Source organism: Haliotis cracherodii, unplaced genomic scaffold (genome assembly GCF_022045235.1).
Source record: "Haliotis cracherodii isolate W230 unplaced genomic scaffold, xgHalCrac1.p SCAF_1, whole genome shotgun sequence".
Taxonomy (NCBI): Eukaryota; Metazoa; Mollusca; class Gastropoda; order Lepetellida; family Haliotidae; genus Haliotis; species Haliotis cracherodii.
Genome location: NW_027266264.1, coordinates 9,497,666 through 9,511,031, shown reverse-complemented (window position 1 = coordinate 9,511,031; position 13,366 = coordinate 9,497,666). Strand labels below are relative to the sequence as shown.

Below are 13,366 nucleotides of genomic sequence, written 5' to 3'. Positions count from 1 at the left end.
TCAGCTTGTCTGTCCCTATAATACGGACAGACATCTTCCCGAGGCAAGTGAGTTAACTGACTATAAAAGTCCAGTTTTCACCCTTGCCGAACTAGGCTGGTATTATGGAGTTACATTTTGGCTGGACAAACGAGTCTATGCATAGTCCAATCAAAATCACACATCGAAATCGAAATCCGGTTCGTAAAATGTCGTGCAGATTTCTGTCGATTGCAGGATTTGCAAAACGTGCACCGCCAACTCGTTGTCAACAGATATTTTCCAAATTTTTTCATGTTTTTAATCAATGGGATCACGTGATTTGATGCACTTCGCTATGTAAGACCCGTTGTCACAATATAGGTCTTGATTATCGATCAGATCGTCTTGACTTGGCGCCGACATTTTGTTTGAAACAAATGCAGGTGATACAAGAGGTGGAATCTGATTGGTCCATAGGAGAGGCATAGAAGGGACATAACTCGTAATAGCCACTGGTGGCGCTACGGTCGAGCCCAGGAATTCCAGCCTTGTTCGGCAAGGGTGGAAACTTGACTTTTAAAGTCAGTTAACTCCCTTGCCTCGGGAAGATGACGGTCAGACAGATTAGATAGGAATACTCTCATCAAGATGGACAGATCACTCTTGTCATACTAGCTGTAATCAGATGATTTATTCTTTCGAATTTTTGGGGATGAATCTTGTTTTATAATATTATGCTACTAATCTTTGGCCTTTTTAAATATTATCACGGGAGCCATTTTGAACAATCTACTCCTGGTCACTATTCGGTCATTTTTTTCAAAATGTAATTAAATTTGCTACATGCGTGGATTGTGGTGTCGTTCAACATGTATTATCTATTCACTGTGATCACATTGAATGCTGAATCTACTTGCGGCCATTACTTAACCATTTCCGTTCAATATGTAATGACGTGGTATGTATGTAGTTAATACGGGGTCTGAAGACATATGTTCCTTTTATAGCGATATTTTGATGTTGACATTTATTGGACGTTAGATCTTTGTCCATGCTCCTAAATGCGCTCAAATTGTATTTTCTCGGAGTGTAAACTTCATGTCTTCAGAAAACTGGACCAATGAAACTGTAAGTTGTCATGCTTCTTCCTACCAATGATGACATCTGAATTTGTTCACGAGTTTCCAAGAACATTTTTATATTGAAAAAGCTACGTTTGGTCATTCTGTTTACAATGTAATGACCCGTGGGCGTGTTTCTCCACTTTGAGTGAGTGAGTGAGTGAGTATGGTTTTACGCTGCTTTTTAGCAAAATTCCAGTAATATCAAGACGGGGGACACCAGAAATGGGCTTCACATATTGTACCCATGTCGGGAATCGAACCCGGGTTTTCGGCGTGACGAGCGAACGCTTTAACAACTAGGCTACCCTACCGCCCCCTTCTCCACAATGAAGTCAATACTGACCACAAAACAATACCTGTTAGTGAATGAAGTCACAATGGACGCCATGACATCGCCTCTTCGTGAATAAAGTCTAACATGGATGCCATAATATTACCTTTTTATGAATGACGTCAACATAGATGCCATATATCACATATTGATGAATAAAAGCAACATAGACGCCATGAAATCACCTTTTCGTGGATAACATGACATCATCCATTGTTCACGACAGAGTTGGAAAACGTTATTTATCAGAACACCTTTGTGAAGCTGCTATGTGCTGTTTATTTGTTTTATTTTACGTTCTTCTTTAATGATAATGGGTAACATATGAACTATTTTACGCGAATCTCGTGAATGTCCCTACCCAAGGAATATAAATCCCCTGTCAAAGACACGGGACAACACCATGCTTTCAGTCGGGAAAGATAATCCATTTATGTATTGAGTAATCAGATAGTATATTTATCCGAAATTATGGAATGGTCAATCTATTTTTTAGCCTGAATGTTTCTTGGTATATGAGATTGACATGGTGACACTACAAAGAGATGTCGATGTGTATTGTTCTTAGGGCAAATATTCTTCACAGTTAGTCGTTATTATATAGTGTTGGTGGTATTTGACTAATTTCAAGAGGCAATTTTAAAAGATAAATCTTCTATAAAACAGAGTCCATGCACGTAATGTATGGACTCCGTGTTCAAGGTCCGAATTCGAATTCCCACACAGGTACCACGTAGGACTTGGTGTCTCTGGTTGCGGTATGGCTGGATAGGCACTGTAAGCAGCGACCCCTTTAACTGAATAGTATCGCCCTGACGCTACAGCTGTCATTCCATTGTATTATACATGCATGGGAAGTGGCATTTGTGCTGTGACTCGATCACGTGACTCCCGTTTGAAATCGAAACTAAGACTGCATTACCAAACGAGAATTCATCCTGGACTGACGAGATCAACAAAACACCTGGTTAAACAAGGAGTCTTCAGTACACATCCCCGCCATCTCTACAAGAGAAGAACATATTGATGATGGAGAAGAGACTGCTTGTTGCTAAAGTGAGGAGTGCTTCTTCTTGTGTTGTGCACTTATTTTTTTTATCACTGATACAATTCCCTCGTACAATACCACAGCGCATATATAACGAGGGCAATAGGGTCCTTTTTCATTCAACACTTTGAGTATACTCAAATAGAATGATGTACGACAACCTATAAGCTAAACAACACCGGGACGAAGCCTTCGTTCGCTCGGGACCAATTACCGACACCCATATTTCGAATAGATTGGGTTTTCCCACGCATTTTAGTGTTGTATATACAGGTATTTCTGCCCTTGACGAACATTACCGGCTGACGTGCATGAATTACTTCGTAATGGATAACATGTTCATACGTGTGACCTTGTCAACAATAAACGGCCTAGATGTAAAACGAAAGCGAAAGTTCGTAGATTTCAATTTTTTGTTAGTAAGTATTCGTGATGCATGTAACGATGAGAGCGACAATAGGAAAGGTTGTGTTCTTATATTTTGTTTGGCATTTTCACTAAGGCTTTTGTCTTGCCGATAAGTCTTATAGTGGTTATATAATGTGAATACAAGTGATGTCAATCTCATGCTACCATACGTTGGTAAGTGTGGCCTTTTTTGAATGAGCAGCAATAGTTTTGTTGACTCATTGAATTCCACCTGGACACACCCTATTTAGTGTACATGGTGTATATAGATCCCCTGGGATTGTTCTTGAAATATAAAGGTTAGATTCACTCTGCAGGCCTGAGGTTCGCAGTGTATTATGTTCATGATAACTCAAGAAGTGTTAACTGAAGTCGGATGCAATTTGGTACCTATTATCTTTAGGGTAGGACCTTGGCGTTGTAAGGTTTAGAGTGACCTTTAGTGAAGGTCGAGGTGCCTGGAATGGCCACTCGTAAGGTAGTTAGTGTTGCTTCTTTGTATACTGAGACCCGTGAAGATCCGGGGTAGAATAGGTCTTCAGCAACCCATACTTGCTGTAAAAAGCGACTATGCTTGTCGTAAAAGGCGACTAACGGGATCGGGTGGTCAGACTCGCTGACTTGGTTGATGCATGTCATCGATCCCAATTGCGTGGATCGATTTTAATCGTTGGATTGTCTGGTTTGGGCTCGATTATTTATAGACCGCCGTCATATAGCTGGAATATTGCGTTAAACAACAAACCAACCAACTTTGTATACTGAACCAACCCACTGTGTTGGTATGACATGTTTGTAAGAGCTAGCACCAATGTTTGCAAGAAATAATCAAGCACGTGATGAAATTAAGGCTCAGTCGTCAAAGGCGCACAGTTCGCTGTGCAGAGTTACATTTCTAAGGCGTGTTAGGATCCTATGATCGTTGTTCCTTTCACCAAAGTGGCAATCGTTTGAGACCTGCACCACTGTGGTCTTTCTAACCACAATAGGGGGCGGTCGGGTAGCCTAGTGGTTAAAGCGTTCGCTCGTCACGCCGAAGACCCGGGTTCGATTCCCGACATGGGTACAATGTGTGAAGCTGGAATATTGCTAAAAGCGGCGTAAAACCTTACGCACTCACTCCCTTACTCTGAGCACAATAAGTTGACACGCCGTTATAAAACTGAAATGATGTTTAAAGCGGCGTTAAACCCAAATCATTCACTCACTCACAGGGCATCGCATTAACAAGGATTCACTGTAGAACAAACAGCTCACACAGAATCTGTGCACATAGATCCTTATGTTTACCATCTAGGCGCTGTCATAATTTGATAGTTCGTATTATCCAGCGTCCAATGCTTGTCGATCGATGTGGTTTAGGATCGGGTGGTCAGACTCAGTGATTTTAATGACCGCGCATCATTGTGCTCATTCCATCGATCACTGGTTTGTCCAGTCCAGACTCGATTACGTACATGCCGTATTGCTGACTACGGCGTTTAATCAACATTAATTCACTTGATTAATTCATCGCCCCTGTAGTCTAGTGGATAGAGCGTCTGCCCGGAGAGCAAAAGGTCGGAGGTTCGATCCCCTTGTCGCATCATACCACATTATCGTTAAACGATGGTATTTGATGTTACCCTGTCTGGCGCTCGGCATTAATTGGATAAAAATAAGGACTGGTCGGCTCGGAGGGCTAGTACAAGCAGTCACTCAAACACGTGCATGTTAGTTGATAAAATAGTGGAATAATCTTGAACTCACATTTTCTTGACCTCACCACTGACATTAGTACTGGCGAACGGGTGAGAAACATTATTTTGATAAACGATAGGTGTTAATCCCGTCTGATATCTTCACAGAATCTGCCAGCATGCGCAGAGGACACACTCGTCAACTTCCTGGAGGTCATATGTGACAATGGAGTAGAAGCGATCGACTATTTTGATGACAGAGTCAAACACATTGCCCTGGTTACAATGGAGGAAGATATAGAAGGTAAATTGTAAACAACTTTATTTGCAGATTTCACAAGATTTCACGTTGGTTTATGTGTGTGTCAACAATGTCAGAAATGGCCTTTGCAGTCAGAAATAAGGGATTGGTCATTCGTGGTCCATTTGTCCTCCCTATTCTTCTCCATGTTTCCATGACCTCACAAAATACTTCTCCATGTTTTCCATGACCTCCCTATATACTTCTCCATGTTTTCCATGACCTCCCTATATACTTCTCCATGTTTTCCATGACCTCCCTATATACTTCTCCATGACCTCCCTATATACTTCTCCATGACCTCCCTATATACTTCTCCATGTTTTCCATGACCTCCCTATATACTTCTCCATGTTTCAATGACCTCCCTATATACTTCTCCATGTTTCAATGACCTCCCTATATACTTCTCCATGTTTCAATGACCTCCCTATATACTTCTCCATGTTTCAATGACCTCCCTATATACTTCTCCATGTTTCAATGACCTCTCTATATACTTCTCCATGTTTCCTTGCCCCCCCTATATACTTCTCCATGCCCCCCCTATATACTTCTCCATGATCTCCCTATATACTTCTCCATGTTTTCCATGACCTCCCTATTTACTTCTCCATGTTTTCCATGACTTCCCCATATACTTCTCCATGTTTTAAATGACCTCCCATGGAGTATCCTTGTCTATGCTTTTCTTGATAATATCATATGTTTAATATGTTTCATCTGTAAAGTGTTTGATTGACTGTAATGTAATGTAGAGTACAATATGGGTAGATGCCAGACGCTGTCAGGACAAGGCGTCGAGGCGTCAGGTGGACGGCCATCAGATAGATCTTGTCGGGGTTGGGGCTGCGGTCGGCCTGGTCGTGAAGGGCCTGCCAGAGCACGTCACGGAGGAGGCCCTCAGGTCGTATTTTGAGAGCAACGAGTCGGGAGGAAGACACGGTGTAGTTGAAGAGTGCAGGATCTACACAACAAGCCACGCAGCAACAGTAGTGATTAATGATGCTGACGGTTAGAATGCTTTTGTCAATTCTTAACACGCCCAGACACATTCCCCCGCACGCCAAACCCCTCTCCCACACACTATCAGCACAATAAAACGCAACATGTATAAATGCAAGTTGAGATCCTCTGTAAATATTAGTCATTAGTTAACTACTAAGGAAATGGTTCTATGACGTACACTAACCTTTCATTAACCTTTCTACTCGCTGGAAAGGAGGGATCTCTTTCACAACTATGCATTAAAATAGGCACTCTTCTGGTAGCACAGGAACACGATATATTTCCGACGGCCAAGACCACTGTGTATTCATGTTTTGACCCTATTGTTGTATTCTAGCGTTACAGAGTATCCTGAGAAAGGAGTCCCACGGTGTTGTGGGTAACGAACCCCCTGTCACAGCCACGCCCTTCTATCAGGAATTCCACAAGGAGGTACTAGGGTGTCTTGAAGGTCATCAGGAGGAACAGGGGGAGATAAACCACCAGTGAACCTTCGGCGCATTCTGTTCAATCTCAATTAATCTCAACCAGCACTTGGGAACATCCATTTTAGAACTAGTTTCCGTGTACACACTACCAAATGTCACAAAACAACCTGGTGGCAGTCGTGTTACTTCTATAAATTTTCCTTTGCTTCATGATATTTTTTTCTTCTCCAAAGAAAGTTTATGTATGTAGTTTTGTTAAACAAAGGATACGCTGTTTTCAATAATAACACTCGACAATTTCCTGTTTGGTCCAGAAAAAAACAATTGATCGATGGCGTCATGTTATTCATGAGCTTTGACCTTTGCGTGAGAGGTATTACAAGTCTCTCACTTGAATCTGCATTGTTCATTCCATGCATAAGCATCTACACAGATAAACAATTTATTTCGTGAAAGGGCATCTCGAATATTTAATATAGCAGACTTGTCAATTTACACGAAAGAAGAAATAACTTTGTCTGCTTAACACGTTTTGCGTAGCAGAAAATGTTTATAAAATCATGTGTTTTTATCACCTGTTAGTGAACTGGAACATTTTGCTTCTTAAGACTGATTTACATAACACTTATCCGTTTCAACATGTAAACAGGTTTAGGTTTCTTTCTTTTTCAGCAGATTGTGAAAACCGTTCAATGTATCTACATGTATATTCATGTAACATTATGATAGTATTGATGGACTTGGCTATTCTTGGTAATTGTGTTAATGTATCAGGTTTGTTGTGTTTTCAGTATAAGCTATGAGGGTGGTATTCATTTTCGGAGTAGAATAGTTGTATTGTATCATGTAACTTTGTACATGTATTAACTATGTAGTAACGTCTTTGGCAATATGCGAATTTATCTCATTTAGTTTGTTTTTTTTAAATTTAGTTTTCATCAACATCATAGTATGCCATTCCAATGCAAAACTTGCTAGCCACATGCTTAATAGATATGCCCGAACGAGAAATATTTCAGTAGAACTTGAACCAATACCCACAGCATTTGTCCTGTGATTATATATATCATATTAATAACATATTTTGTCTCCCTCCTCGCGGGCCGCATGTCTCAGTATATGTCCATGTTTTAAGTCACGCTTTCGAGGTCTTTCTCTGACTTCAATAATTTATGAGAAGCATGCACAAAAACACAACCTATGTTTTTTAATGAAAAGTTCTATGCAACAGCAGACCACACGTTGTCATCGTATTCCATGTACTGGATCACTGGATTGTCTGGTCCAGACTCGATTACTTACAGACCGCCGTCATATAGCTGGAATATTGCTAAGTGCGGCGTTAAACAACAAACAAACAAAACAAACATTTCCCTTGTGCAGATTGGATGGGTCCAACATTTTTTCATGCAGGGGTATTTGGTTGTTCAGGATCCACTTGGAATAGGATGACGTCATGAGAATGATTTATCCTCAGGTATAATGCAGGGGGCGTGGCATGGCCTAACGTGGATGATCACTGGGCCTCATTGCTCTTTAATGGTAACGATATCATTCTTTCAACAGACCTAGATACCATCCAGTGCAAAATCACCTATATTCCATGTAACCTCACACAGCATAGAATTTGGTGACCTGGAAAACAGAAATAATTTGATTCCGGGAAATCAATCTTCCTTGACAACGTATAAAGATCTACACCGAAACGCCACTATAATTTAATGTTAAGAAAGTTGTTATCCCAAAAAGTGTCTATTTGTCATTCACCAACTTCTAAGAAATGCCTGTGAAACAATTTCCGGAAATGGCATAGATACAGTTAAATACCTACCTTAGAACGTTCTTTGGGAATACTGGATAATTATAAGACTTCAAGGCATATTTCCGAGGCAAGGGAGTTAACTGACTATCAAAGTCCCGTTTCCAGTTAACTCCCTTGCCTCGGGAAGATGACTTCAAGATGGAATGGACTATGTTAGGCTATATTGATTTTACAAATGAGAAGAAATGGTTTGCTAAACATGCGAGGTGTCCTCTATGTCCTGAAGTAGTGACCGTACAAATTCTCTCTCCCCTCATTTAATGCCGTTTAAATCAAGTTTCGTACAATATTCATTTTACACATTATTAAGCACAGAGTTTAGTGGTGTAAGCTGTCACGTGTGTAGCATTAAATATACTCACTTTATCCTGTAATGTTCATGTTGTTTGTATCAGTAAATGTACATCGTAGGTTCAACGAAACGTTTTGGCATTTTTCTTTTGTCAATAAAATAGATTTTCTCGTCTATCCATTAATAGTTCACTTTAGCTTATCAGTTTTCGATGTCGTATACTATGATATACATGTACCTTAGATCCCAGATATTTGTTTGTGTTGCTTTACGCCGCTGTCAGAAATACTCTAGCTGAATCACGGCGGCCTGTTCAACAATATGTGAAAGACAAACCAGTGATTGCTATTGTGTGCACCGTCCAATACTCCCGAGAGAGAGAGAGAGAGAGAGAGAGAGAGAGAGAGAGAGAGAGAGAGAGAGAGAGAGAGAGAGAGAGAGAGAGAGAGAGAGAATATTTATCTATTCCTGCACTGGGAAATGAACACAATATTTCTGGTTTATATCAAAGCTTGTAAAGAGATGGCTATTCTATTCAGATACTATTCAATGCCCAGTTACTTTGCTTCATTCCTTAAAGACATCCCTTTATTAGGCCATTCTTCCTGTAGTTGGGTTTGGGCTGATGTATGTTTTGAAAATATATATACCAAGAATAATCATTGTGAGACAAATCACCGCCCTCAACAGCATAAACTATTACTGCACAGCGCCATGGGCCGTGCTTTATTTGTATATGGTTTGAGCAAGTTACATGGGTATGAGTAATAGTTGGAAAGATGTCAACAAACGTTTAAAAGAAATCTTATCACTATCTCTCTCTCTCTCTCTCTCTCTGTTTGGGTTAATCCGGCACAATGATCAAAGGGAGGCAACATCTATGATATGAGTAATTGTCAGATAGATGTACGAGGGGCGATTGATAAGTTCTAAGCCTAACAAAGAAAACAAAGTCAGTTTGATACCAAAGCTTTTTATTTTTCGACATAGTCCTCTTTAAGGTCAACACATTTCTGCCAGCGATGCTGCAATGCCATTATGCCACTTTTGTAGAAGTTAACTTCTTGGTCACTCAAAAAGTTGTTGACCGCTGTAATGACGTCATCATCTGACTGGAAATGAGTTCCAGCTAAATGCCTTTTCAACTGTGGGAACAGATGATTGACGGAGCCAAATCAGGTGAATAAGGTGGATGTTGGAGAAGATCAAAGCCACACTCATGGATTTGGCCATTGCTATCAGTGATGTGTGTGCTGGAGCATTGTCGTGATGATAAAGCACACCTTTCGTCAACTTTGATTTTCTCTCTTAACTGTCTCAGAAGTTCCACATAGTAAGCCCCTGTAACAGTACGGCCTTTAGGAAGCCAGTCCACCATGATCACACCTTCAGAATCCCAAAACACGGATGCAAGCTGAAGGCACAGACTTTGCTTTTTTTGGAGTAGGAGATGTGACATGTTTCCACTGTTTAGACTGTTGTTTTGATTCAGGTTCAAAGTGGTGGACCCATGTTTCGTCCATTGTAACAAAATCGTTTGAGAAAGTTATCTGGATCACCTTCAAAAAGCTTGAGGTTCTCCCCTGAGGGATTCTCTCTTTGACGTTTCTGATCAGCTTTCAACAGTTTGGGGACCCATCGAGCAGAAACTTTGTGCATTCCTAGAATATCTGTCAGAATGAAATGCACTCGCTCCTGAGAGATGTCCACTAAGTTGGCTATCTGTCGCTGTGTCACTCGTCGGTCGTCCATGACTATGTCCAGGATTCGCTGTACCATTTCAGGTGTTGAAGACACAACAGGTGGACCAGGACGGGGTTCATCATAAGTGCTCGATCGCACACGTTTAAACTCTGCCACCCAGCTTTTCACTGTTGCATATGACGGGGCATCTTCCCCTAGTGTGGATAGCATATCCTCAGATGGCATTGGGTGTTAAGCCTTTCTTGTAAAGGTATTTGATAACAGCTCGCTTTTCCTGTTTCTCCATTTTAAGTCATCTCATAACCCCCCTTGCAGTCAATAGCTTATACTAAACTAAATAATGTGTCCAGTACAACAATCCTCCTGTGTATGTCACTGTACTTGATCAGTCTATCACCACCACAAAGGAATTCACCCATACCACACTCCTTCAGAGGTAGGCTCACAACTTATCAATCACCCCTCGTATAGATTCTTTTTAAAGTAACCTTATCTTTATCTCGCACATGTATAATGATGTGTACATACGAAATACATAAATCATATGAAAATATTTTTTAAAACATTCCTAACTGTAAAATATTGCACTAAACACGTGCGTGGTAGTTGGGCTAAAAAATTAAAGGGAGACCAACTCTGTCATGGGGACGGGCGGGAAACGTCGACCCAGTTTCAATGTACGAGGGATGACTACTTTTGTACAGCGTGAATAACTGACGTGCCAGGTTACAGGAGTAAACAAACAGTACGCTTAGCATCAGGGAGGTAACTCTCACAGAGAAGTATGATTCGATGCTATATAATAACTACGCATTCACATTGTCGTGGGTTTCAATTTCAACAATATCTGCAAGTCTCCACTGATCTACATTATATAATCATATTTGAACAATGTAACTATTACTTTGAAAAGATTCCTTATGAACAATATGAGAAACGTATATATATACAAAACATTTTCAATCCATTCCATCCAGCCATTGGCTGCCATAATTGTTCGTTCAATTCTAGACAATGCAAATAATATTGATATCATGTGATGAGTTTTATGTCGTTCCATTCGTTAAAATGTTAAACACTTATAATGCATATACTATGATTGTGTCAACTTAATACCCCTTGTTCCTTGAAAACAATTACACATATTTCAGGAGTCATTATTGTGAAAATATATTACTAGTTTTGTTTTCATGATATGTTTGTTTTCTATTTTTCTGTTACATATTTTATTAATACTCAAATGGGTGTTGTCCCCTTTCCTGATTCTGCAAATTACAAATTGTTTCACCTTCTGGGTTACATACGTGCACTTTATGACAGTGTAGGTACTTGCATCAATAGGTAGGTATACTACAAAATATATGTTCAAATTACCTTCGCTCAAACGAACATAAAATATTTACCATGTACAACATACGCATCGCAAGGGTTTTGCCTACCGCAGCTGACAAGCGAGCAGGTTTATTAACAATCAAAAATAAATACACTCGTCAAGCGTGTAACCATTCCTTGAAGTCAATCCACAAATCTGTCAAAAACACATCCGTTTTCAGTTATACAGTTCCAAACTAAAGATATGACCAAAGAAAACATGATATAACTTGGAAGTTTTGTTGTTATTATTCAAAAATGTTTCCAATTTTATAACAAAACTATACTTATCTAAAATGAATCTTCATCTGTGACTGCTTTTTCTTCCGTCTTCCTTGGCTCAGTTTTGGGTCCCAACTGTTACTTTACCAGCAACTTCCCATATTACAATAAACACATCGTATCACTCAGATTAAAGGATCTGCCATACGGCTCAAAAACTTTGCTCATCGGCGAAACACTCCAATACTTTGTGAACTCATATCCTTGAGCCAATATTGAGCAAGATGTAACATCTGCTCGGTGATGCGAAGACCTCGAATGGTTCAACACATTCAGTGAACACCCATCTCACCTTCCTCACGCGACTTCGTGACATCATATTCACGTGCATGTACCTGGCTGTGGCAGGATAATCCTTACCGTATTTAACCCATAATAAATTAACTTTTTCACGCCGTGTAAATCCTTTGGATCAAAGTTATCCTGTAAGACGAATTTTATGAGACAGACCATATTTATTCGTGACAAAATACTAGCAAGTTTAGACAACAGAGTGACAATTATATTTTGATGTAGATAGTATTTTAACCTAACGTTAAGAGGAACATGCTGTTGACCGCTTTGGAACATTCATAAGTGAGTGGGTGAGTATGGTTTTACGCCGCTTTTAGCAATATTCCAACAATATCACGGCGGGGGACACCAGAAATGGGCTTCACACATTGTACCCATGTCGGGATTCGAACCGGGTCTTCGGCGTGACGAGCGAACGCTTTAACCACTAGGCTACCCGACCGCCCCGGAACATACATAAAAATAAAGTGTTTGTTAAATGTAAAACATGTACTTCCAACTTCGCCATCACCAATATCAAAATGCACGGTTGACTTGGGAACCACACTCATAAACTAAATATGACGTGTTGGAATGGCAAGTACTGGCTGTGAAGGAGGCACGCATCTGGACACCCCTGGCGGCCCGAATCCATCCACACTCGTGATGACACACCCACTCTTTCCCCCTCCTGTCACACTGTGTCCTACACGTCATCATTTCCGTTCTGTGACAGCGGCATGCCGGGAAGGCACGACACTGTTGTATGGAGCCGAAGTCTTTTATAATGTCGCCATAGTTGTGGATGTTGACCGCCCTTGCAGAAACAACTGAAACAAAACACGATACACAGCGAAATCTGGTAATCCGATCGGTAATGAGTGCGGTGTTATGTTGCCGAAAAAACAGTTCCCAACGAGTACATCCAGAATGCGAGGTTTACGGACTTACAGGTTAACCTCTACAACTTAACAGGGAAAAACAAATTTAGAAAAGCAAAAAGTCGAAGTATTTTAGGTAATTTTAAACACAGTGTATCTGAATAGCTCCCTTTCTATCACTACTCCACTGACACTTTTTCTTGAAGAAACTAATCTATCTGCAGCACGAACTGGACATAAGAATACTTCCTGTTTGCTAACAAGAGATCGTACACTTTAAGTCGGTTGATTCCCTTATCGCTTAAAATGACAGTATATACGAGGGGCGTTCAATAAGTTTTTGCAACTTCAATATAAGACCAAGTCGCAGAATATCTTTTGCACTTTTATTTTTCAATATAATTTCCATTCACCTCAATACACCTATTCCATTTGTCCGTCAAGCTTTTGATA

At 40.3% G+C, this 13,366-nt stretch overlaps 1 protein-coding gene across 1 annotated transcript; it reads left to right on the top strand.

The window, feature by feature from the left end:
• The first annotated feature begins 2,343 nt into the window (after positions 1-2,343).
• On the top strand, positions 2,344-7,268 carry LOC139459579 (uncharacterized). The gene is made up of 4 exons (XM_071241135.1): positions 2,344-2,472; positions 4,720-4,855; positions 5,627-5,866; positions 6,198-7,268. The coding sequence occupies exons 1-4, from the start codon at positions 2,443-2,445 to the stop codon at positions 6,347-6,349; spliced, it is 558 nt and encodes a 185-aa protein (XP_071097236.1). The 5' UTR covers positions 2,344-2,442; the 3' UTR covers positions 6,350-7,268.
• Positions 7,269-13,366: the final 6,098 nt, after the last annotated feature.